Raw genomic sequence first — 25,381 nt, 5'->3', positions numbered from 1 at the left:
AAATATGTGAATTTAAAAAGGGACCTTTGATCCAAATTACAACAAAGCCATGCAACGAGAAGTGGATATGTAAAAATGCTGATTTATTAAACAAAAATAATCAAAAACACAGGCACTTTACCTTTGATGCCTCCGCTAATGTTAGTATGTATTTGAGTGAGTGTTTTTGTATGGGAGTGTGAGTGTCCCAAAGGTCCACTGGCTCAGTGGGCCGTTTTATGACCTGCATTTAATACAGAATTGTGTGGCTGGTGTCATGTTGCTTGGTGAACACACCCACCAGACAGGACAGGACAGGGCAGGTTATGGCTGTATAGCCTGTACAAAAGGGACACACCTATTGTGTTTGTGTGGTTTCACGCAGTTCCTTGACATGGCACGCATTAAGATTAAGACTCTTCTGCTTTATCCACTGTAAACTGGGTGTGTTGGTCAGTGGACTATTATGCGTGCTTTGTGTGTGCTGTGTGTGTGTGTGTGTGTGTGTGTGTGTGTGTGTGTGTGTGTGTGTGTGTGTGTCTCTCTCTCTCTCTCTCTCTCAGACTCTCTCTCACACACACACACACACACACACACACACACACACACACACACACACACACACACACACACACACACACACACACACACACACACACACACACACACACACACACACACACACACACACACACACACACACACACACACACACACACGTGGTGGAAAAAGTACTCAATTGTTTTACTTACAGTAAGTAAAAGTACCAATACTGCAATGTAGAAATACTCTTATACTGTTACAATAAAGTCCAGAAATTCTAAATTTACTGGAGTAAAAATACAAAAGTATTGGTATCAAAATGTACTTAAAGTACTAAAAGTACAAAGTAGGCTACTCATTATGCAGAATGTCCCATATTTCACAAGTTTTAAAATGTATAAAATGTAGTATACAAATCTTTTGAAAATAGCAGATCTACAAGCTCACAATGCGTATTGTGAGCTTGTAGATCTGCTATTTTCAAATGAACGAATTGTATACAGAGCTGAAGTGGTTAGGTTAATCATGTATGTTTTATAATATTAATCCAAATCTATAAGCCTAGTATAATATTTGCCTCTTTGAGATGTAGTGGAGAGTAGAAGTAAAAGTAAGGAAAATTGGAAATACTCTAGTGAAGTAAAAATACCTACAAATGTTTACTTATAAGTACAGTACTTGAGTAAATGTACTTAATTACTTTACACCACTGAGTCACTGACACACACACACACACACACACACCTACATGTACAACATGAGGGAGAAACAAAGCCATAAAAAGCAGAACTCCACCCATGCTACGTCACTGGAGAGACCTTTGCAGGTGTCAAGTACATGAGTCCTACGTTCCACGACTTCCAGTTTCTCTGGAACTGAAAGCCTTCCCCAGAATGCCCATGTTCCGGATATACACAGCCTTATTACTGGCTGACTAGGAAACTTTTGGGGGTTTGTTTCTCCTCTCCTCCGTCCGTTGGGGGCTTGGTCTCTCCTCTGACACCGTCATCACCACCCAGTCAGTCAGTGAGCTGTTGTCCGGCGGTTTGTGCTCATCATGTCGGCCGTGAAGGCTCTCCAGCAGTGGTGTAAGCTCCAGGTCCAGGGATACCGGGACGTCGCTGTCACCAACATGACCACGTCCTTCAGGGACGGCCTGGCGTTCTGCGCCCTCATACACACACACAGACCTGACCTCATGTAAGTAATAGAAGGACCGTAAAAGTAACTTGAGTACTTTTACTCAAGTACTGTTGTACTTGAGTACTTTTGAGTAGTTTTTTGTACTTTTACTTGAGTATTATAACAATGTTCAATGCTTAATACTGAACTACTCCACTACATCTCGGAGGCAAATATTGTACTTTTACTCCTATCATTATTTGAAAAACTTTGCAAAAAAGTTACTACTGTAGTTACCACTTCAGCCATGGCTATTTGAAAAGCGCCGATATACAAGCTCTCAACGCGTCGCAAAGCAACGCGTTGTGAGCTTGTAGATCTGATATTTTTCCAAAGTATTTTTTATACATTTGGAAACATGTGAAATGCGATATTGTGCATAATGAGTACTTTTACTTTTAGTACTTAAGTATTTTGACGCCAATACTTTTGTACTTTTACTCAAGTACATTGTTAATTCCGGGCTTTTACTTGTAACAGAGTAATTCTACATTGCAGTATTGATACTTTTACTTAAGTAAAACAAATGTAGTACTTTTTCCACCACTGGTATGAGTCCTACCGTAGGACTCACACCATCTACAACCCACTCGTTACTTACAGCCACTTCTCTCGCACAGCACAAAACTGCATGCTTAGTTACGATTTCTTGCAACACTTCTTTCACGTCGCAAAATGTCTTTCGTGTAGCTATTATGTGAACAGGCTATAACATAAAGTATGTAACTTGTAGGTTTTGTTGGGAATGGGATTTGTTGCTCTGTTGGCATGTAGTGACTACATGAATGTCAGTGAACCCTGGGGAATATGTGTGGAGTGGCAGAACGGAATGCACACCACGGTGGGAGGGCGCCCCCTAGAGGGAGGACGTTACGCCCCCTAGAGAGATGTCAGTGATGTTCAGTGGTGGAAAAAGTACTAAAATTCTTTACTTTAAGTAAAAGTACCAATATTGCAATATAGAAATACTCTGTTACAAGTAAAAGTCCAGAATTCAGTTTCAGTTCAGGTAGTGCCTTGTTAGCGTGGTTCTCAAACAACGTTTTAATTGAATGGACCCCCATAACTCTTTGAGAGTTTCAGACCTGTAGGGTCCATTTGGAACCCCCCCCCAAAGGAACCCTGTGGGTCCCTCTGGAGACCCCCATTTGAGAACCACTGAGGCAGGCTAGTGGTCTGGTTGTCCGGGGATGGGAGTCATGATGGGACCCCTGGTCCTTGAGGGTGTTCCAGCTAAATCACTGATAGTTAATCTTCACCATTATGCATATCCAGAGCACATACAAGAATGGCTATTTTGTTCAGTTGATCAGTTTAACTATATCTGTATCTTGGGTAAACAAACATGCATATCAAATTGGGGTTCCTTGAAATGAAAACGGGTTAGAATCACATCTACTGTGTATCAGAGGGTGTCTGCAATAACCTCACTGACCCCATGGGTTATTGTTGATGTAATTTTATGGTGAATTTTGTAATTTACACCTGGTCAGAATAATGTTTTTCCCCCCATCTTATTTAGGCTATTTACTGTATGCTCAGCTATGCATTTTCTCTGCAATTTATGCCTCACCCAGATGTTATTTGGTGCATAGTGTGTGTCGTATAGACCTGTGAATGTAGGTTCCTTTTACTCTTACTGAGCTTGAAATGACACATTGCGAGATACCATATCATAAGTGATCATGGCATGGGAGGTGAAAGACTCTCACCTCCCATGCCATGGTCACTTATGATATGATATATGGTATCCTAGTGATTTAACTACTGCAGGAAGAGCTGCTCCCTCTTCCTTTTTAATGAAATATTGTTTAAAGAGAGTGGGTGTCTGGGTGATCCACTCCCTCTTTTGGTATTTTGTCTTCATTAGAATAAGAAAGGCTGTGAGGGAATCATGGGAGAGAGAGGCCTTTTGGTGCTGCTGCAAGGACAGGCTGGGGCATAATGTGGGTTCAGAGAGGGACAGCCAGGGCCTAGGGCCCAGAGAGTTAACTACTACTCGATTAGTGCTAGTAAGTTTCCACAAAAAAAAAATAAACACAATAAAAAAAGTGAAAAATGTAACTCAAATCTTTGCTTCTGGGAATAAAAACAAATGAGATGGGGGGGGGGGTCTGCGGCCAAATACATATAATTTTGGGGGTCCTTGACATGAAAAGGTTTGAGCACCACTGATATGGCAACATATATTTATCAGAAAACCGGAAAGCCTCAGGTCTTAATGGGTTAAACAGCTTGTAGTACATTATCAAATATGTTTTGGGATTGTATGCACTCACCTGGGAATATTGGGCTGTACAGTCACAGAGTTATTGTAGTCATGGTGCTCTTTGAAGGTGCTTCAAATAATCCAAAGACAACACATTGGAAGAAGGCTCCTCTTGGGTTGTTTTCCCCCAGAAGGTTCAAGGCTCTTGAATATATAATTTGCTTCATTTATTTCCTTTTATTCTTTCGACAGAAAAAACGAAAAACAAAAAAAAATCTGTGTTGTTGGAATGCTGATGCGTTTGGGCAAGCAAAAATGCCAGGACTTGTTTTGGGATTGTTTTGTTTAGATATCTCAAGTGAAGCACTTGAGTGTCTCTGTGTGCAGACTTCTGGGCACAAGATTACTCGCTGAGTCGCTATAATAAATAATTCTGACAAGCTTTTATCAAAGCAATCTCTGTGAAAATGTCATTAGAGGCCGGGGAACCATTTTGAATACGCTTTTGTCTGTTACATAACTTTTATTCAGTTTTGTAAATGAATGTAAGAATGCCACAATGAGAACATCCATTCAAAGTGAATATTAGTCACAAAATGAAGTGGCACTGGTGGTAGAATTATAGACGCTCAAGGGTGTCAGATAATTTATGAGGGATTTGTGTATAAATGTCTGAATGAGACAAACAAAGAACAACACTATTTGTCAACAAAATAATGAAGTGCCATTATTGGTTACATTGATAATATGACTTAATTAACCCCCCCCTCTCTCTCTCTGGCAGCAATTTTGAATCCCTGAAGAAGGACGATGTCTATGAAAACAACAAACTGGTAAGATGTGTGTGGATTGTGCAATTTTTTTGCATGGCATATTGAATTATTCCCCAACATTCTGCCACTAATGTACCATTATCAGTAAACTGAATAAATACTATAGGATGCAACTTTGCTTCATATACTCATTCACAATCTCTCATCCATCACCAATGCTCTGTTTTTGACTCACTCCAGCTCCTTGGTTTAACACAAAACTGTCTTGGTCGTGTATACAGAATGGCAGCGCTGCTTGAGGTTGGACAGATGGTGCAGCTCATTCTCTGGTCAATAAATGTGACATTTATGTCACAGCTGTCGTATAAATTGAAGAGAAGTGAAAGTAAAAATAACAGTTGTAGGGTGTACATGTGGCTGAGAAAAGCAACGTATTGCAACACAATGCATTCCCAGGATGATTGTGGTGTTAGTTAGAGAAATTAAAGGCCTGCCTCTGTCAAGTGAATTAACATTACAATCTGTATTCTACAGGCTGACCTCATTTCAAAAGTGAAAGTGTCATCACAGTAGTTATATAAGGATATACTGGCCTGAAACCAGCTCTAATGATCGAGCGTTCACACTGGCAGATGCAAAGATACAGGCTACCATTATTTTTCAATGGACACCAGCGACATGCAGATACAAAGATACATCTTATGTGTGTAGCCGCTACAAAAGCTACAACAGCTACAAAGCTACAAATAAGTTGACCTGGTTTCAACTGCAGATACACAGCTACAAATATGCTGTGTATCTTTGCATCTTTGTATCTTTTGTATCTGCCACTGTGAACGCAGCTTAAAGCCACCAAAGGAAACTAGACATAGAAACTGAAATATGAAATTAAACTTTTGAGCTTTGTCATAATCTAAGATAAGAGAAGAGAGACTCCTCCAGATTAATTATTAATATGCTGTTCTCATTCAAAGAAAATGCTCTGTCATTGTGTACACACAATATCTCCTCCCAACTTACTGTAAAGGCTAGGTCTGCTCTATGAAATAATGATGAGTAATTGAAATATTGTGTGTAATTTCTGCAAATAGCTGTTTATGAAAGAGCCAAGCATACATGGTGACAACAACCTAATATAATAAACAAAATACTTTCAAGTTTGTTTTTGCTTACTCCATTATCACATTAAAACTATCAATGAAACATAGGAAACTAAAATTGAAACAAACAATAGCAAAGGCTCAAAAGGCTTTATGATAATAAACACAGTTTTATAGCTCAGGAAGTGTGTGTGTGCGTGCGTGCTCCGTGCGTGCGCCGTGCGTGCGTGTGTGCGTGTGTGTGTGTGTGTGTGTGTTGCTGAGGACATGCCTCTGCTTGTCATTAAGTCTGTTTTCCCCTCCTGCAGTTCCCCTGGAACTGCTTTATGGAATCCAGGTGATAAACTCCACTTCTCTCTTTTCTCTGTGTCACACACGTGTAGATTTGTCAGGAAGAAATAATATGGCATTTTTGTTTGGTTCACAAACAAACATTAGGCCATTTTAGTGTATTGTCATTCAATCTGTTTTTCCCACACACTTATATGGGAGTATAAGAAAAACAAATTGTACACACACCTCTGTCTTCATCACACCTCTGTATTACATTATCCATACACCAATTCCTATACCATATATCTTTGTTATTATATTCAGGGCATGGTACGTATACAGTGGTGCAGTGATCATTGCACGCTGTACCACGGCATCCTGCCAGTCTTTTGAGCAGGAGCACGCACATCCGTCTATGTGTGTAACTGTGAGAGTCCAATCCAATCCAATCCACTTTATTTGTATAGAACATTTCACAACCAGGGTTTACAAAGTGCTGTACAGAAAATCATAGGCAAAATCCACTGTTAAAACATGCTAAAAAACATCAGCAAAAACACAGAAAACACATAAGACATAGACCACAGAAACTCTCAAGAGGGGTTAAAAGGCCAAGGTATAAAGGCTCGGTCGCCTCTGGTCTTTAAGTTTGTCTTTACTGTGACCTCGAGATTTAGCTGGCCGGCAGACCGCAGTGACCTTGGGGGGGTATAGACCTTTATGAGGTCAGAGAGGTACTGTGGTGCCAAGCCATTCAGGGATTTAAAAACAAACAATAATTATTTTTTATCAATTCTGAAGCGAACAGGTAGCCAGTGGAGTGAGGCCAGCACGGGCGTAATGTGCTCACGCCTACTGGTTCCTGTCAGGAGGCGTGCCGCAGAATTTTGGACCAGCTGCAGGCGTGCCAAGGAGGCTTGATTTAGCCCGACATACAAAGCGTTACAGTAGTCAAGGCGTGTGGAAATAAAGGCGTGAATGACGCGCTCAAAATCATCGAAAGAAAGAACTGACTTAATTCGGGCAAGCAGTCTCAGATGATAGAAACTGGAGCTGACCACAGCATTTACCTGTTTGTCTAATTTGAGCACATTGTCAAATTTGACTCCAAGGTTGGAGACAACGGGTTTCAGAGTGTGTCTACCTCGCGTATCGATCAAAAACAACCATTCACACGGCTTACCAAAGCTTACAAAAGCATTATTGGTATTAGTAAAATGCATGCGCGCGAGTGAGAGTGACATCATTAAAATGGCGTCCCACCAGTTAAAAAATCACCACTACCACTGTCCGTATAATTGAAATGTCATTTGTGACCTAGAAGACAAAGGATTACTGAAAAGAGTAGAAACCTTACAGAAGACAATTTGCTGTATAATTAAGGTCGGGAATAAATAGTTTTGCACTGTCTGGGAAATCACTTCAAATTGTCATTGCAAGAATGGAACAAGGAATTATAGAATGTGGAATGAAATGTTTTGAATTGGTTATGAAGTCTGTAAATGTCATGTACTGTATGATGTTTGATCCCCAATTGGTAACAAATCAGCCATAAAGAGCAATGTAGTCTTGGTCAAAGAAATTATCTAAATAAATAAAAAAGACGTTAGTTTTAGCACACACACACACACACACCGAGTTATGTAGAAGTGTGCAAAGAATGAGATGAAGCCTGGCCAGGTAGAGAAATATTTCAATTCTATAAAAATCTGCTTTTAATTATTTTCAAGTCAGTGCCATCCCTGAACCACATCCCCATGGCTGCCAAAACAAGGCTGAACTTCATTTTAATCTTTTGGGTAAAATGTATTTCATTTTATTTCTAGGCATTCCAGGTGGCACATGAGCAGCTGGGGATTCCAGCCCTGTTGGATGCAGAGGACATGGTGGCTATGAAAATCCCTGACCGCCTCAGTGTCATCACATACGTCTCCCAGTACTACAACTACTTCCATGGTCGCTCGCCGAGTGAGTTGAAGAGTTTTCCCTATTGTTTGGTTCTGCCTCTCTTCTCTGCTCTTCATCTGTGTATTAGACAGGATGGCCTAGTGATAAGATAAGATTAAAATGTATTGATCCCCGGAGGTGTCAAAGCAGCAACAGCAGTGAGAATGAAGAACCAAACCAAGATAAATAAGAGTGAATGAATACATAAATGTAATTCAGTCAGATAACTCACGAATAGATTGAACAAATATAATAGAACAAATAGATTGAACCAATATTATAGAATGAGAATACAAGTGTGGCTCTGCTACATTTTTCTCCCTGCTCGGCACAATTAGACAACCATCATTAACCATTAAGAGCAGGGAGATAGATATACAATAACAACCCCCCATGGGAAACGGAACCAATAGCAGAGCCCACTGGTGGTGCTGGGGTGGCGGCGGGAGCAAACAGCCGCATAACAACAAACCAGGACACAATACAGTGGAAGGAACGCAGATTTAGGTGAACTTAAATAACCCGCCCCATTGGTCAGCTGATTGCCATGTCAGTGTATGACGAATGGGTCTTGCATAATACTGTATACACCCACATGAGTAATGAGCATGCATGTAACCTCTCGATTATATACTGCCTGAACTAACCTCACAGGCTACGTATTAATTAATGTTCATGTGGGAAAGCGCTTGTTTTTCCGGCCGTGGCCGGGTCTCTTTGAGGCTATGTATGTATGTACCCCAGTATATACAATGAATTTAAGAATGGTTATGTGTACACTGTACACATACCCATTCTTAAATTCATTGTATATACTGGGGTAGTGTACAGTATCAACAGTGAATATGAGAATGAATATACAGTAAGTCAACAGACTTTGTGAGTATCCAGATGTATCCAGATGAATATGTACAATCTATCAACAAACAACAATAATATAGTGAATATAAGTACAGTCATGCTTAACAGTCATCTCTCAGACAGTTCAGCGATGTACATCCTAATAGTCCATATGCAATTGTGCCAGAGTCCATGCAGGTGTCAGTAGTCAAAAGTCAGTAGCAGACAGACAGTGCAGGTCTGAAAGTTGGGGTCATATGAGCCGGGCTCAAGCTTGGTTGTGGAGCCTTATGGCTACCGGCACGAAGGACCGTCCAAGACGCTTTGTGGATAGTGCTGAGGAGGGATGACTCTGTGGCTGAATGTGCTCCTCATCTTCAATAGCATATCACAGAGGGGATGGGAGGAGTTCACCAGGATAGCGTCCAACTTCCTCCTCACCCTTTCCTCTGCAACCACCTCCAGATTGTCCAGTTCAAATCCTAGTACTGTACTACACTAGCCTTACCTCAGCAGCTTGTTCAGATAAATTAGAGTGTTATTGACCGTGTGTGTGTGTGTGTGTGTGTGTGTGTGTGTGCGTGTGCGTGTGCGTGCGCGTGCGTGTGCGTGTGTCTGTGTCTGTGTCTGTGATTCCACTGCAGTTGGAGGTATGGCAGGTATAAAGCGCCCAGCAGATGGCTCTGCAGAAGAACCATCTGGGAAGAAGAACCAGCCTGTGGTCGCTAAGGCGTACCCTTCCTCCAAACCTGCCACAGAGAACCGCCCTCCCTCCTCCAACCCCATCATCAACCCCACCTCCTCACCTGCCAGACCCTCAACAACAACAGTCAGCGCTACATCACAGGTAGACTGCCTGGTCTCATTGCACTTCAGCCCCACAGAGTTACAACTTTGATTGGCTCCTTAAACAACACACATTGAGTGAAATATATATATTTTTTGCACTTAACTTTTATTTCTATTTTAATACATTCTGTAATCACATTATATGGACAAAAACAGACAAAAACGAAAAAATGTAATCGCATCACACATTCAACATCATCAGACACATCAAAGAAAAACTCATCACAGACACAGGCAACCAAAGATCATTATTCTAACAGCACCAATCGTCCATACATGACCTTCAGCTGCAGTACTACCGGTGTCCATCTGATATTGAAATCCTCTGTCCTCAGATGTAGTCTAGCTGTAATGCTTTCCATCAGATATATGCGTTTTAGCCTGTCCCTCCATTGCTGGGTAGTCGGTGGCTTTACACTTCTGAGTGAAATATATTGACGGGAGTTATGTAATTTATCTAAGCAGGCACTTTTGAGGAGATGACAAGCCAAAGAGTATTTCCATAGCTAGCAAAAATACCTACCTAATACATATCAAAAACCTCTTAGTTACTTTGTTTATACACAGATTAACAGACTGCAGTAGCTTTTTTGTAAAACAGAACATTGACTTCAATGCTCTCTCTGACTTCATGAAGTCTTTGATACGTCTGTGACCCTTTTTAAATACATTCAAGTTTGGAATTTCTTGCTTTTCTTACTCCTTCAACTGTACAGTAACTCCTTTCTCTTCCGGTTCCTTCCATCTCAATCTCCCATCAGACCAAGGTGTTACATGACCGCTCCAATCGGGCAGGCACTCTAAGCAGCAAGTGTGTGTCCTGTAACACGCATGTTCACTTGGTGCAGCGACATCTAGTGGATGGGAAGCTCTATCACAGGAACTGTGCAAAGTAAGGTTTTGTTCCAGTTCCACTGTTCTTAGTTTGTCTTGTAACTGTAAATAATCTTAGTTTATTTATAATCCTGTTTGTTTTCCACAACTGCTACTGTAAGGTATATATTTGAAGTATATCATTTTTTGTAATAGTATTTTTATTCTGTTTTTGGGTTCTCTATTTTCATCACTGTCATTGGTTGTGAGTTTACATAGCAGCGCTGATGTCCTGACGTTGGTTGCATTCCAACCAATTCCTCGACAATCTGCCTCCCCCAAAACCTAAGGCCCATTGAGTTCTCAAAAGGTAGTGACTTTCATTTTTACAGTGAAGAAATATAGGCTCCAGGCCAGCACGGCCTGCCTGTCGCAAAAAAAAGCACCGGGCCTTATATTCCAGAGAATTTTACCAGCCTATCCGACCTCAGTCTTTAATGCCTATCAGCTCTCTCAGCCATGAGTCAAACCCCTCAGTTTGACTCATGGCTAGTAGGCAACAGCGTCCTATTTCCACAGCCTAAGAAGGCATCTCTTGTCATACCATACACTACCACTGCATGGGTGCTGGGGTCGAGTCTTATAAGAATAGTGGATTGTCCAAGCAAAGCAGTTTCTGGGTCAGGTTCTATTTCAAACACAGCAGAGTAAAATGCATGAGGAGGGAGACCACTGTATGTGAAAAAAATGGAATCAAATAGGAATTCAAATATGTACTATACCTTTGCACAACTTGCCTATACAGTAGAGTACCACTGAAACACTAGACAATTATGCAAATTTGGAGAAGTCCAAAAGAGGTGGGTTAAAGCTGAAGTATATAACTTATACGGGCACTGATCAAGTTTCTTCTGGCAATTTATTACTCTGTGCATAGTCTCAAAAAGCTTATTTTCAGTCAGAGGACTTACCAACACTCGTGGAAATGTGCTTCAAGCACCTTTATGTATGGGTATTAAACATAGCAATGTACACGTTTTGGCGTAAAGGGAATGGCTTATTCAGCGCTATAACCGGTATAACGCTGCATAAGATAGCCATACTTAGCTATGTTTGCTGCTCGTGCCAACTGAATAAAAGTGCCTGAAGGACATTTTTGTGAGTGCCGGTAATTCCTCTTGACTATTATACAACATTTGAAGCCAATAAAAATAACCTTCATTCACTCTGAGTTCCTTTGTCTCCATGCTGCAGGTCTGTGTTCCCTGAAAGTACACCATTAAGAGACGTGGCCAAAAACACAGCAGTTAACAGAAGCGCACCTCAATCAGTCCCTTTAAAAACCAACACTGCTAACCCGACACCTGCACCTTCCAAACTGGGCCCTACCTGGTTTAACTCCAAGACAGAGAAGTCCAGCCCTCAAGCCACCACCTCTGGGAATCTGCCCACTTCATCTCCATGGAGGCCTGCTTCGGGTCTCTCTTCTGGAGGTGCTCCTGCATCCACCACCACCACCACCACCCCCTTCCCCATCCCAGCCTCACGGAGCACTCGTGACCCCACAACCACCACCACCACCACCACCACTATCACCATCACTCCAAGGCCACCTGCATCCCCACGGAGTAGTCATATCCCCACATCCACGATCTCCGCCACACCCACTCCATCCCCACGAACCTCAGCCGCCTCAACTAAAACACACCAGGCCAAGCTCAAATTCTTCCAAACTGGGCCTGATAACACTGCTGCTGAAGAGCAGGACAAGAAGAAGACACCGGCCCAGAATAGGTGGTTGAATGTGGACAGTCAAGTTCAGGGGTTAAGGACGGGGCAGGATGTGAGAGTGTTTGTGAGTACGGCTGGTTTGGATGATCATGACGGGTCTAGAAATGGGGCTAAAGCAGCTGGACCCAGTGGAGCTTCTGGAAAGGTTTGGTCCAAAGAGGAGAACACTAGCAATAGCAAGAGCCAGGCAGCAGCCTTCCTCTCTAAGAAACTGCCTGAGGAGAACAACAACACTAAGCCAACGTGGGCCAATGCAGCACTCAAAAAGACTGACAAGTTAGTAACCTACGCACACATGTGTGCATGTACGCGTACACACACACACACACACACACACATACATACATACATACATACATACATACATACATACATACATACATACATACATACATACATACATACATACATACATACATACATACATTGTACCCTTCCCTCTCTATCAACTGCAGCAAATATTATAAAAAAAACTAGATGCACCTTTGCTATGCAAGATTTGTAGTTAGTACTCAATCGCTTTTCTCAGATCTTCTCCAGTTCAGCCTCCTAAGAATGAGACAGCGGGGGTTCGAGGGAAAAAGGTGCTAAAAGCAGATCCCTCGCTTCTGGCCGACTTGTACGTTCCGTCTGTGATAAACACTCCTAGCCCTACTCCAGGCCTGGCTAGTAGGAGTGGGCTGGGTGGCAAGACCGGCTCCCTCAAACCTCCCAACACAGCATCACCCAATACCACAGGTTAAAAATTCAATACTTTCCATTAACACTACACAGATTGGTTTGTCCACCAGGGGGGGGGGTGTGGGTGTGTGTGTGTGTGTGTGTGTGTGTGTGTGTGGGGGGGGGGGGGGGGGGGGGGGGGGGGGGGGGTGTGTCAATTCCTGATATTGTGTGTGCTGGCTAAAAATAACTTTTTTTTTATTTAGATAATTTCTTTGACCAAGACTACATTACTCTTTATGGCTGACTAGTTACCAATATATGACATTTACAGACTTCATGACTAATTCAAAACCTTTAATTCCACATTCTATAATTCCTTGTGCACTGCAAACTAGTGCAAAACTATTTATTCCTGACCTTAATTATACAGCAAATTGTCTTCTGTAAGGTTTCTACTCTTTTCAGTAGTCCTTTGTCTTCTAGGTCACAAATGACATTTCAATTATACAGACCATGCCCTGAATATAATAACAAAGACATATGATAGGAAATGGTGTAAAACAGAGGTGCGATGAAGACATTGACCCAAAAAGGGGAAAATCGCTGATGTTCTCCCCAAATTTCTCTTTCAGAAACGTCAGAGAACAGTGGTGCCCCTGCAGAGTGGAGGTCTAGACTCAAACCCATCTACAAAGAAAACAAGTAAGATTGTGATGTCGACCTAAATGATTCCTACCCTGACATTCATCCTACTATATCGTTCTTATCCTGTCATTTGTTATGTGAATCCAACATTTGTCCATTTCCACTCATAACCCATTGCTGTAGCAGGAGGCAAGCTCACCTGATCGACCTCACAGCAGTATCAATAGATTATTTATAGATTTATTTTAGGCATTTTATGCTTTATTTCAGATAGTGTGTAGAGAGACCGGAAACGAAGGGCAGAGAGAGAGGAGAGACATGTGCGATAAGACTGCTTTGGATTCGAACCCAGGTCCTTGTGCTCACAAGGTGCATATCGTCTCTGTCGGGTCACATGTCCAAAACTGTTACTTTTCAAAAGTAGCAGATCTGAACAAAAACACTACGATATCAATAACAGCTATGGAAGTGGTTCTGTACCCACAACTGAAGCGCATTTAGCGAAAATATGTTGCTAGAACCACTGGAGTTTCTTGATTCAACTCTTGACTTTGTCATTGGCCACCGACCATCGTTTTTCTCCATCGCGACAGCTGTTGGTAACTGATCTGGTTCAGGGTGTCTGTCTGTGAGAATGTTCTCCCTGGCCCGCTCGGTAATGTTACATCGCAATTCCGTAAATTGAACGGTTTGTTGACTCAAATGCCAATTCGGGGGGCTTGGTTTGCTGGTTACAAGTTCCAACAGATAAAATATACACGGCTCAACTCTGCGAGGGTACAGATGGAACCAAATGGACCCTAAATCAGTTTGTGTGCCTCAGCCTCTGCAAGGGCTTCTGTGTGTTGTCTCGTGTTGCTGCTTGTTTTCCGTCGGTGTTGGAGGCGGAGCTGTGTGAGTAGGCTATGAGGCCCACTTGACTAGTGGGCGTTTTTTTAATATTACCGTTTCTTGATTCAAAGCAATAATTTTCTTTTGGTTGCCAAGCGCGACCCCAACGGCACCTTCCCGCGACCCCACTTTGGGTCGCGACCCATAGTTTGAGAACCGCTGCACTAGAGGCACCATGGCAGTATCATATTATTTAGATCCTTCCACTCATCCACCAAACACCCCAGCCATGCCCTCCTCCGTCTGCTAGGACAATGGACAATACTTGAACTGAATTTATGCTCATGCTCAGCACAATACCCCCCCCCCACCCACACACACACCAGTATTATAAAGACAACAATCTCTCTCTCTCCCCCAAGTGCAATGCAGACAAAGACACTGTGTGTCTATGAGTGCAATGTGCGTCTACTATGATCAGCACGCAATGCCTCCATAAGAAATCATGCTACTGTTACTGTACATTATATTTGTCCATTTTTTGGCTGGTACAGCCTTTCTTTGCTTTAGTATTGTATGTTGAATTGTCTCTATTTCTTCTATCTTATTCCTGTGGATATCCTTTTATATATTAAGGGAGTTGCACATGCTTATTTCATTGCACCTGGAAAGACAATTGTCTGACAGTTTCTACCTGCTGTTGTACATGTGTAGAGTGTGTTGATTCTAATGTGCTCAGTGAGGTTCCTAAATAAAAATAGAAGAATAACACACAAGAGATGTATTATGCTGTAGGACTGTGTTAAGGGCATGTTCCAAACTATCCCTCTGTTTCTAGTTTCGATTGATTTCTACTCATTACTCAAATTGACTGTCTGTCTGTCTCTCTCTTTCTCCCATCCATCTATCCCTCCACCCATCCCTCCTCAGGCTTGTCTCAGATAGCCCCTCTAAGCCCTGGGGTCCTGGATCTGGTCCTTCATCTACTCATCTCCCCAGTGCTGGCACACCTGACTCTCAACAAGGGACCAGAGGTAAGAACACTGTCCCATCTGCAGACTTGTCACACCCGTTTATTTATTTACTCCATTCATTTCCTCTCTTTTTTTCCTCAGGCTTTCTGAATGGAGCTGCAAGTGCCAATAATACCAAGACAGAGTCAAAGTCCTCCAAGGTGGCTATGTATTCCATATCTCACTGGGAAAATATGTTTGATTGGCGTTGCCTGCGCACACATGTATTTAGATAAATATTAGATAAAACGTTTCATCAGTCCAAGTGAACATGTAACGTATCTGATCAGTTTTATCAACCCCTCTATAATCGGTTACGTAATCCTTGGCTCTACACTACTGTACATCTTGATTGGATTGTGTTTTTTAAATATTTGTCCCCCATGTTGAATGTGTACTCTGTGTGTGTGTGTGTGTGTGTGTGTGTGTATGTGCAGCATATAAAGCCAGACTACATCCCCAAGGAGAATATTCTGAAGGAGTTGCAGGAGATTGAAGACAATCTCAACGAGTTGGAGAAGAGGGGAGTGGATCTGGAGAAGCGCCTTCGGGACAGTGAAGAAGGTGGAACCCCCCACACACACACCCACACACACACGTACAGTAATACTCCCCTTTACACAGTATATGCTGGCAATGTCGACTAAGGTTCATAATCAAAACAGGGCCATGAGAAGATCCTCGACCAGTAATCCTTCCACAATCTGCATCTGTTTCTAACACGATACATTTCAATTTGATTGTTGGGGGCCAAGCACATAGTGCTAATGGTCTGCTATTGTTTCTCTATTGCCGTATTAGCCTAACCATGCCGTCGGTTTTTACTAAACTCGGCAATATGGTAATGCCTTACCTTATGCAGGCTTCATTTAAATTGCAGCGCACAAATCATGACCGTATTAATTAATGCACACTTTTTAAAGATAACATGAAATGCTACTTTCAGGGTATTTATTTTCAATGTATGACACATTTCCTTGCAAAAATAGCCGATCTACAAGCTCACAACTTTTTGGATAGCAACGCGTTGTGAGCTTGTAGCTCGGCTGTTTTCACTAGTTTCGGTTCCGAGGAGACATCAAATTTCTCTATCGGTAAATGGTTTGTGAACCACCGATCTAGAGTAGTGTTGGTGAAACAGGGGCTTGTTTCATGACGGAAGGCAAGAGTTTATGCTCTTCAACAGACACCATCAGGTTGGCCAAAGCTCTAGCTCAATTGGTAGTGTGGCAGCCTGTGAGTCTGAAGGTCAAGGATTCGAGTCCTGTCACCGGCCATGGGTTGAGGTGTCCATGAGTGGGGTTCCTAACCCCTAATTGCTCCCTTGAGTGCTAAATATGACCACCTCAGCTGGGTCGAGCTGAAAAGTAGTTTCCCCTGTTGGAATCATTTAAGGTCTTTATTAGGGGGCCAAGCACTTAGTGCCGTGGTCCCCAATTGTTTTCCTTGGTTTTATTATTCTTCTGCCGTTTTTCGCAGTATTAGCCTAACCATGCAGTCTGTTTTTACGAAACTCTGCAATATGGTAGAGGGCCATGTCAAATGACAAAGACACAAAACCCACAATCATTGGCCAAAGCGTGGCGCTATAGCAATCAATTGAAAATGCAAACTTTGAACAGGCATCATAGCTCATGAACCGTTTGACCGACAGCAATAAAACTTCAATACACATATGCGTCTCCTTATGAGGAACAAATGTGGTGCTGTAATCTATGACCTCGGACCCTTAGATCTCCCACCATTTTGAATTATATGAAAAAGAGTTCAAAACTATTTACTCTGGGATTACTTTTCAAAATGCACGAAGCTTTCTATGTCATTGTAAAGGAGAGCTTGCTCTCAATTGATGTTTGTTGTCAAATAAAGATTGAATCAATATGTGTATGTGTCAGAGGGAGAAGAGGATTCTGATGCGCTGATGGTTGAATGGTTCACCTTGATCAGGAACAAGCAGCAGGCCATGCGCCGTGAGTCAGAACTGGTCCACATGTAAGTACAATCATGAACTGGTACTGACCATTCTGTGGAACATTGAAGTAATGTTGTTCATCACCTCCCTCAACAACTAATGATAAGGTGTTCAGTTAATCCTGTGTGTGCTTAGTTGTGCTTAGAGAAGTGCTTAGTTCCAAACTTTGTGTGCTCTACTGACAGGAGGAGCTTAGAGAATCAAGGATGGGTGCAGAGTGCAGACTCACAGCCAACAGTCTTAAGAAACAATCCGCACTCGCAGAAAATTCATAAATGTTTTCCGCAGCAGCAGTCTACTGAACGGACACAGGCATGAGGGGCCCAAACGCGTCTGTTCATTAGACTGCTGGCTGCCGTAAATTAAATAAGTTTAAAACCTTTTCTTTGAGTTGTTTCTAAAGCCCCATTCGCACGGGACTAATAGTTGGCTTTAGGCTTATAAGTAGCCAAAGGGGGAAACCTGTTTTTTGTGTCCAACATTGTACGGTATAGCTGTGACTATAATGCTTAACCACTTAAACCTGTGTGCACCCACCCCCCCCCCCCCATTTATTTTCGTTGCTTTTTACCCCGGCTTCCCTCCCTGGAACATTGTGTTCGTATAGACGCTCGACAAAGCTGAATGCCACCCGAGCTCCCATGTGCTCCACCTTTTTATATATGCATTTTGAGAATCCTCTATCTCTCTCTCCTGTGTTTTGGGGCGTGTAGAGCGAAAAACCAGGACTTAGAGGAACATCAGCCCACTGTTGAACAGGAGCTCAGAAGACTGATGGACAAACCAGGTGAAGAGACACTTATATTTACATGAATCAACATGCATGGATCTGCGACACAGAACATTTATCAAATTACATATCGTCATTGCTGTCGGGCAGAAACCGCTTATCTCCATATTTTTACTTTTTGTGTTTTTTCATACTACAGCGTCACACAAAAGCATCAAAAGTAGTAGATCTGCAAACCTCGAAAAGCGGCACGAAGCCAAAGTCAATCTACTACTTTTGCTATTTTTGAATTTGAATCCTGAAACGGTTTTGGACATATGAGGTTTCCACCCGCCAGAGACGATGTATATCAGTGTAACATAATGTGTTATATAACCATAATGTGAATGCTGTTTTTCCCCTCCAAATTATAAAATGAAAAGTTATGTTTTCGACTGCTGGTGTATGTTTTGGGTTGACAGATGTGATGAGCATTTGCCATAATTGTATGCTTTATTATCTCCGTCATTATCAACTAAATCAAAATAACTAAATTAATCACATATAGATGAATCGAATAATCCGAAGTAAAACCAGATGGGGCCTATTAACAGCGTTGGTTCATGTGTATCTCAGACTTCATGCGAAAACAAATTAGTGGGGTTCTACGTTAGCCTAGTGACGGTGCGCACTCGAAATGTAGCTTTTATCAGTCCAGACAAACAGACAGACGGACAGACAGACCCTCTTATAGACAGCTAACCTCTTTCAAAGCCATGTGTAACAAATGGTCAGATGAATGGATTATGAACAGAGCTGTTGGATGCAGCCCTACAAGGCTAAAATGTTTGTCTACTGTACATGCAGAACATTTAAAGACATCGTGGGACCGGAGGCGAGAGGAAGAGCTGATGACCAAGCTGTTTGAGATCGTCAATGACAGAAATAACATCGTTGATAATCTGGACGAAGACAGGCTAAGGTGTGTGTGTGTGAGTGTGTGTGAGAGTAGATCTACAAGCTCCCAAGGCATTGCAGCGTGACGCGTTGCGAGCTTGTCGATCTGCTATTTTTGGTGCACTTAACTGAAGCACAACTTGGCTATGAATCAGGCTTAATTTGAAATGGGGTGTGCATGGTACAAACCAAAATAAACACACGTGCACAAAGTTTCTAAAGGTTTCTTAAGGTGGCATTGGCCCACCTTTTTCAGTCTTGTCTGTGCATGGACTCAGCAAGCTGCTAGAGTTGTGTTGGAAGGATACACTATTGGGCCACAACCAGGGGTTTTCACAGAAAGCCCACCCCACAGTGTATTGTTCATTAAATATTCAATAGGTTTGGGCAATCACACTCTCTCCCTGGTTCAATTTGAGCCCAGGAAAATGAACATCACACCCTAATTCAATGACAAGAACCCTGCTCTCACTATGCTAAACTTATTTATGATGGTTCCTTTACTCTGGCACTTAACTCATTCAATCCGGGAACGCATATACTGTGTCATTTTAGATTTTTTTTAGCTATAACCATTATTTTACACTTTGGGCTATAAAGAAATTGCAGATATATACAAGTTTATAGCGCAGCACCGAGTTCTGCGCTACAAGCTTGTAGATCTGCTTTTTATTTTATTTTATCGTGAACATTTGTGCAAATCTTTGAAAATATGTTTTTTAAAGCGAAATGTTTTAACTTGAATCTTTGCTTCTGGGGATTCTACAAATGTCTTCTAAATCCTAATTTTTTTTTTTTGAAAAAAAACGTATGTTGCTATAATATCAGTGGTTCTCACTTCCAGGGACCCCCCCAGAAGCAAAGATTTTAGTTTAAAAAATATATATATATATTCAAAGATTTGCACACATTTTCACGATTTCTTTTCATTTCTCTGCCGCGCTATGAGCTTGTATATCTGCTATTTTTGAATAGCCAAAGAAATAAAAAAAATTACACAGATGCGTTCCCGGTCTTTATGAGTTAACTGCACCACCCTGTGAGCCTCTAAACCCAGAGCCATAACACCATGATATTCTAATGCATTGTGTGCATTCTTTGTGTGCGTTTGTTCCATCAATGAGCATATTAATTGTAACGTGCTCTTTACTTTTCTCAGGGAGGTAGAGGAGGACGAGCAGCTAAACAAGATGATGGAGACTTTCGGTGAGTCTCGATACCCCACGGCCATTTGTCCATTAGGCATCACAACCTCTCTGTCACCTCCGCTTAGTCGGCTTCGGATATATCGTTGCTGTCGGTCAGAAACCTTGTATCTCCATATTTCAACTTTTTAATGTTTTTCTGTAAAGTATTGCCCTACTTAGTCATAAACGTCGCACAAAAGTAGTGAAAACGGCAGATTTACAAGCTCACAACGTGCCGCGATGCGACACGTTGTGAGCTTGTAGATCAGCTATTTTCACTATTTAAATCTAAAACAAATGACAATAATAGAAAAGGGAACGGTTTTGGAGATACAAGTTTTCCACCTGACGGCGACGATATCCAATTTACTGCTGGAATTCCATCATGAACCTCTCTAATTGACGCAGATAGAATTCTCCCGTTGTGGATTTTAGGAAACGGACATGTTCTGTACGTGTGTGTGTGTGTGTGTGTGTGGGTGTGTGTGTAGGTGTGTGTTGAAGGTGCTTCTGGGCGATGTTTGCATCTCATTTGATCTAATGACTGCTAATGGAAAAAGCATCAAACAAAAAATGTTACCCCTCTTTTTTGTCAGCTGAGTTCCTATTAGCCAAATGGATAATGTAGCTGGTTAATTTGACCCACCGATAGAACAGAGTTAAAGCTTCGCCCAATTTGCAATTCATGACTGAGAAAGCAGGGCTGAAATTGAGGAGATTTATTGAGCTCCAGCGTAAGGTCGTTATGTTACCACGAGTGAACGTCGACCGCAGGCTAAAGAATAGCCATTTAGATTTAATGTATTCAAAAAGTTAATATAAAAGTTTCACAGTTCATTCCCACTCTGGCAACTGATTTCATAGTTTATACTATATATATATATATATATATATATATATATATATATATATATATATATATATATATATATATATATATATATATATATATATATATATATATATTTAAAAAATAATATTTTTGCTTAGTTCTTACGGTTTCCGTAGAACCTTCTCTATTTGCTTGCTTTCGCTTGTGCATTGATTACTGGCTTGCACATACAGCAGATCATTTGAAGGTGATGAGTGTTCTTGACTTCGATTCGCCATTTTTGTCTCATCTCTAATTTTGTATCATCTTGTATCGCCCCCTATCAACTCCCCTAATACCCCCCCTGCCCTAACCCACCCTCCGTTGTCAGACCTAAAGAAAGACAAGCCGAAGAAAAAATCTCCGTTCAAGTTTCCCTGGGGGAACAAGAAGGAGGGATGATACCGAGGGAAACAAACAAACTCTGGGAAACAAGCACGTGTGCTGCTGCTTTTAATGATGTTTTTTTTGCTGCTCTTTCTTTGTGTGGTCTTCTTAACCCATTCAATCCGGGAACGCATCTCTTGTCATTTTAGATTTCTTTGGCTATTCAAAAATAGCAGATATACAAACTCATGAGCTTGTATATCTGCTATTTTTGAAAAATCGTGAGAATTTGTGCAAATCTTTGAATATATAGATTGTTTTTTTTAGCGAACATTTGTAACTCAAATCTTTGCTTCTGGGGTTCCCTGGAACAAAATATTTTACAAATGTTCGCTTTAAAAAATATATATTCAAGGATTTGCACACATTTTCACGATTAAAAAATAAAATAGCAGATCTACAAGCTCATAGCGCGGCACTCGGTGCTGCGCTATGAGCTTGTATATCTGCTATTTTTGAATAGCCAAAGAAATCTAAAATGACAAGAGATGCGTTCCCGGATTTGATGGGTTTAATGCCAGTTGGCCTGTGATTCATGGTACACTATGTCAATGATCCTATACTCCATGTTTGGAGGTGTGTGTGTGTGTGTGTGTGTGTGTGTGTGTGTGTGTGTGTGTGTGTGTGTGTGTGTGTGTGTGTGTGTGTGTGTGTGTGTGTGTGTGTGTGTGTGTGTGTGTGTGTGTGTGTGTGTGTGTGTGTGTGTGTGTGTGTGTGTGTGTGTGTGTGTGTGTGTGTGTGTGTGTGTGTAATTTTTCCCAGTGCCTTGAGGAAAAGTGCCCTTCCCTCTGTCTATTTCATCATTCAGGATCAACCTGGCCCACAACACACACCGATGCATATACATATATAATGTTGAAAGGTTAATGACTCACCAGTATTAGCAGTGATGTGACTGATTCAATGCCCCAGTTGTTAGTTTAATCCTCTTCTAATCTTAATCCCTCTATTTAACACACGCATACACTCTATTTAACACACACACACACACACACACACACACACACACACACACACACACACACACACACACACACACACACACACACAAAACTGCGCAAAACCCATCACTTGCGCGGCTTATTGAAATGTTGTGTGTATACAGTACACTTGTGACTATGAGCCCTGGAGAACACGACTCGTGTTGATGCTCTCTGTAGATCTGACCATGTTTTATTCTGCCCTTCTTGTGAATGTGTAACTTCCAGGTCATGACCCTGTCATACTCTTTAAGATGAGTGTGTTTTTATATATACATGCCCTCAGGCCTGTGGGGTCTAATTTACACTTTGTAAGAGACAGCTAATCTATATAGAGTAAGGATTACATACATTATTACACAAACTAGTTGATTTGTTTACACCAATACATTTAATTTATTGTTGCGCCATTAACCGTTTCCATTGATATAATAACATGCCATTTGTTAAATTACCATCATAGAACAGTTTTCACGGATTGCTATCCTCTCCAGACCTACTTTGATATTTCAATTTGACAAGATTCTTGGACCCCCTCATCCATACACACACACACACGCACGCACGCGCGCGCGCTGATTCCTTTTATTACTATCCATATACAATATTCTATTTAATTGAACGCAGGGCAGTGGACTGTATACTCATAATTTACTTTTAACTGCATTCCTGCTACTCCTGTGTTAGATACAGTGATCATTTTAGTTTTATTGTTAGGAAAACAGTGGAGGGGTATGTTTCTTCTTTGTATGGTGTGTGTGTGTGACTGAGTCTTTTAATTAAGAATAAGTTTGGTTGATTGCATAAATATTCAGTCTCCCAGCGTGAGTGAGCTGTGTTCAATATCGTTGCTGTCGGGTCAGAAACCTTGTTCAACTTTTCTTTTCTTCTGTAAATTAATATCCTACTTCGTCATACTACAGTGTTGCACAAAAGTAGCAAAGTTAACCGATCTACAAGCTCACAACGTGTCACATTTGTTGTGAGCTTGTAGATCGTCTTGTTTTTTTTGCTATTTTTGAAAATATTTATAGTGAAAATGAAAGTGGTTAAGTGTGTCTCTGGGTTTTATAAATAATTATTTAACCAGAGAAAAGTATTAGTAAAGAGCTTGTGACTAAATACTAACCACTGGATCCATTGGAACGGAGGTTATTATTTTCCATTTCCTGTAAAGTAACAGTTTTGGAGATGCAAGGTTTCCACCCGACCGCAACGATATGCAAGACAAGTGCACTGTATGTTAACCTATGCTTAATTCATACACTGTCGTAAGATGGTGTCGCATGCTAAAAATTGCAGATCTACAAGCTCACAATGCATCGTGATGTGATGCGCTGTGAGCTTGTAGATCGTCTATTTTCAGCGGACAATACTGTCACATGGCGAAGTATACTGTAAATCAGGCTTGAGTCTTAGCAGCACAATGGCCAAACTGAAATATCTGCTTTCATGCATTCTATGAACTGTAAAAGCACTTTTTTAGAAAGAGAAAGTTCATTAATGGGAGATTATTGTTGTTGTTTTTTACGATATCGATATGGTAGGATTGTACATGATGTTATGTGCGTGTCAGAGCTTGTATCTGCTGTTTCAGAAACACTGAACTGCCTGTGGTGTGACCAAACTACAATTTGGACGCACTAGCCTTACCATGCATAAATGTTATCATTTAAATCTTGAAATTTGGCACTGTGACTTTTGTTTGCTTTTGTGGGAAATAATATTATTAAATGTAATTATGCTAAGAAAGGTGACTTTCTTCACTACATTGACATTATTTATGACTGAAACCATATAATCATAGTTGCACCATTAAGAGTTCACCCAAAAAAATACTTATTTTCAATCAATTACGCATCCAATGAAGTCTTGAATTCATGGAGATATGCTTTGTTTCTGTCACATTCCTAAACAAATAATTTGATGACCAGGTCATCGCTCAGTAGGAGACTCAGTAGGAGACTCTTGAGTCTCCGCCGGTCATCAAATTATTGTCTCAGGAATGCGACAAAAACTAACAAATCTCCATGAATTCAGGCTTATGTAATTGATAGAAAATAAGTAATTTTTTGGGGTGAACTACTCCTTTTAAAGGTAATACATTTTCCTCGATTGCCAGAAACCCTTTGGTATTTTATATGAATCTCCTGTTAAGCCATCACGGAAATATTTGACATATTATATGACTGAATGTGTATCATATGCAGCATTTGAAGTTCAGATCCAGGACATAAGAAAAAACATCCCCTTTGAATGCTCCCAATTAAACTAGTTAATGTTGTTGTACCATGTTTAGACCTGAAACGGTCTTCTTCAGGTACATATCCAGGAGATACACATTACATGAATCTGACTGTGTTTCATTTGATGCACATAGTATCCTGATGCTTAATTCATACCCTGAACCAAGACTGAATGATGTCTGTCAAGGAGGCTGAGTTGGATGCATTGCAGCCATGAGGCATTTCCACCATATTAACACCAGGGGGTAGCATGCATCTTTCACCTTCACCTTGTGTGTTTATTTTCTATAGTAGACAAATACCATGGAGCAGCTACAATAGCATCAAGACAAAAACTTTATTTGGAATAAAACATTTTAATAAAACAATATTCTGAATGTTTTGGAGTATTTTCAGCTATTCTTGAAATGAATTGAACCCTACACATAGCTGTTCAAAGCCCCCTTGCCCCCCCATGTGTTGGCTGCTGGCATTAGCCTACAGGATTCTTCAATAAAAGTGAGCACTTCCCTCTCCGTCATTTCCTGCAGCACCATGAAGGTGGGGAGTCATTACGTACTGTATGTAGAGCATATACAGAGAAACTGTGTTTGGACAAGGAAAAAGTCTGCAAAAGGACCC

At 41.2% G+C, this 25,381-nt stretch overlaps 1 protein-coding gene across 1 annotated transcript; it reads left to right on the top strand.

Moving 5' to 3' along the window:
• The first annotated feature begins 1,321 nt into the window (after positions 1–1,321).
• Positions 1,322–24,199, top strand: LOC308074955 (MICAL-like protein 2). The gene is made up of 16 exons (XM_080414522.1): positions 1,322–1,722; positions 4,698–4,746; positions 7,886–8,027; positions 9,491–9,693; positions 10,457–10,587; positions 11,763–12,575; positions 12,829–13,037; positions 13,595–13,664; positions 15,369–15,472; positions 15,554–15,612; positions 15,889–16,015; positions 17,347–17,443; positions 18,137–18,210; positions 19,000–19,114; positions 20,249–20,295; positions 21,479–24,199. Exons 1-16 carry the CDS (start codon positions 1,580–1,582, stop codon positions 21,547–21,549), a joined length of 2,454 nt encoding a protein of 817 aa, XP_080270648.1. The 5' UTR covers positions 1,322–1,579; the 3' UTR covers positions 21,550–24,199.
• Positions 24,200–25,381: the final 1,182 nt, after the last annotated feature.

The sequence above is a fragment of the Gymnoscopelus braueri genome, assembly GCF_963280865.1.
Source record: "Gymnoscopelus braueri genome assembly, chromosome: 2".
Lineage (NCBI taxonomy): Eukaryota > Metazoa > Chordata > Actinopteri > Myctophiformes > Myctophidae > Gymnoscopelus > Gymnoscopelus braueri.
Note: the sequence above shows the minus strand (reverse complement) of the source record. Positions and strands in the feature narration are given on the sequence as shown.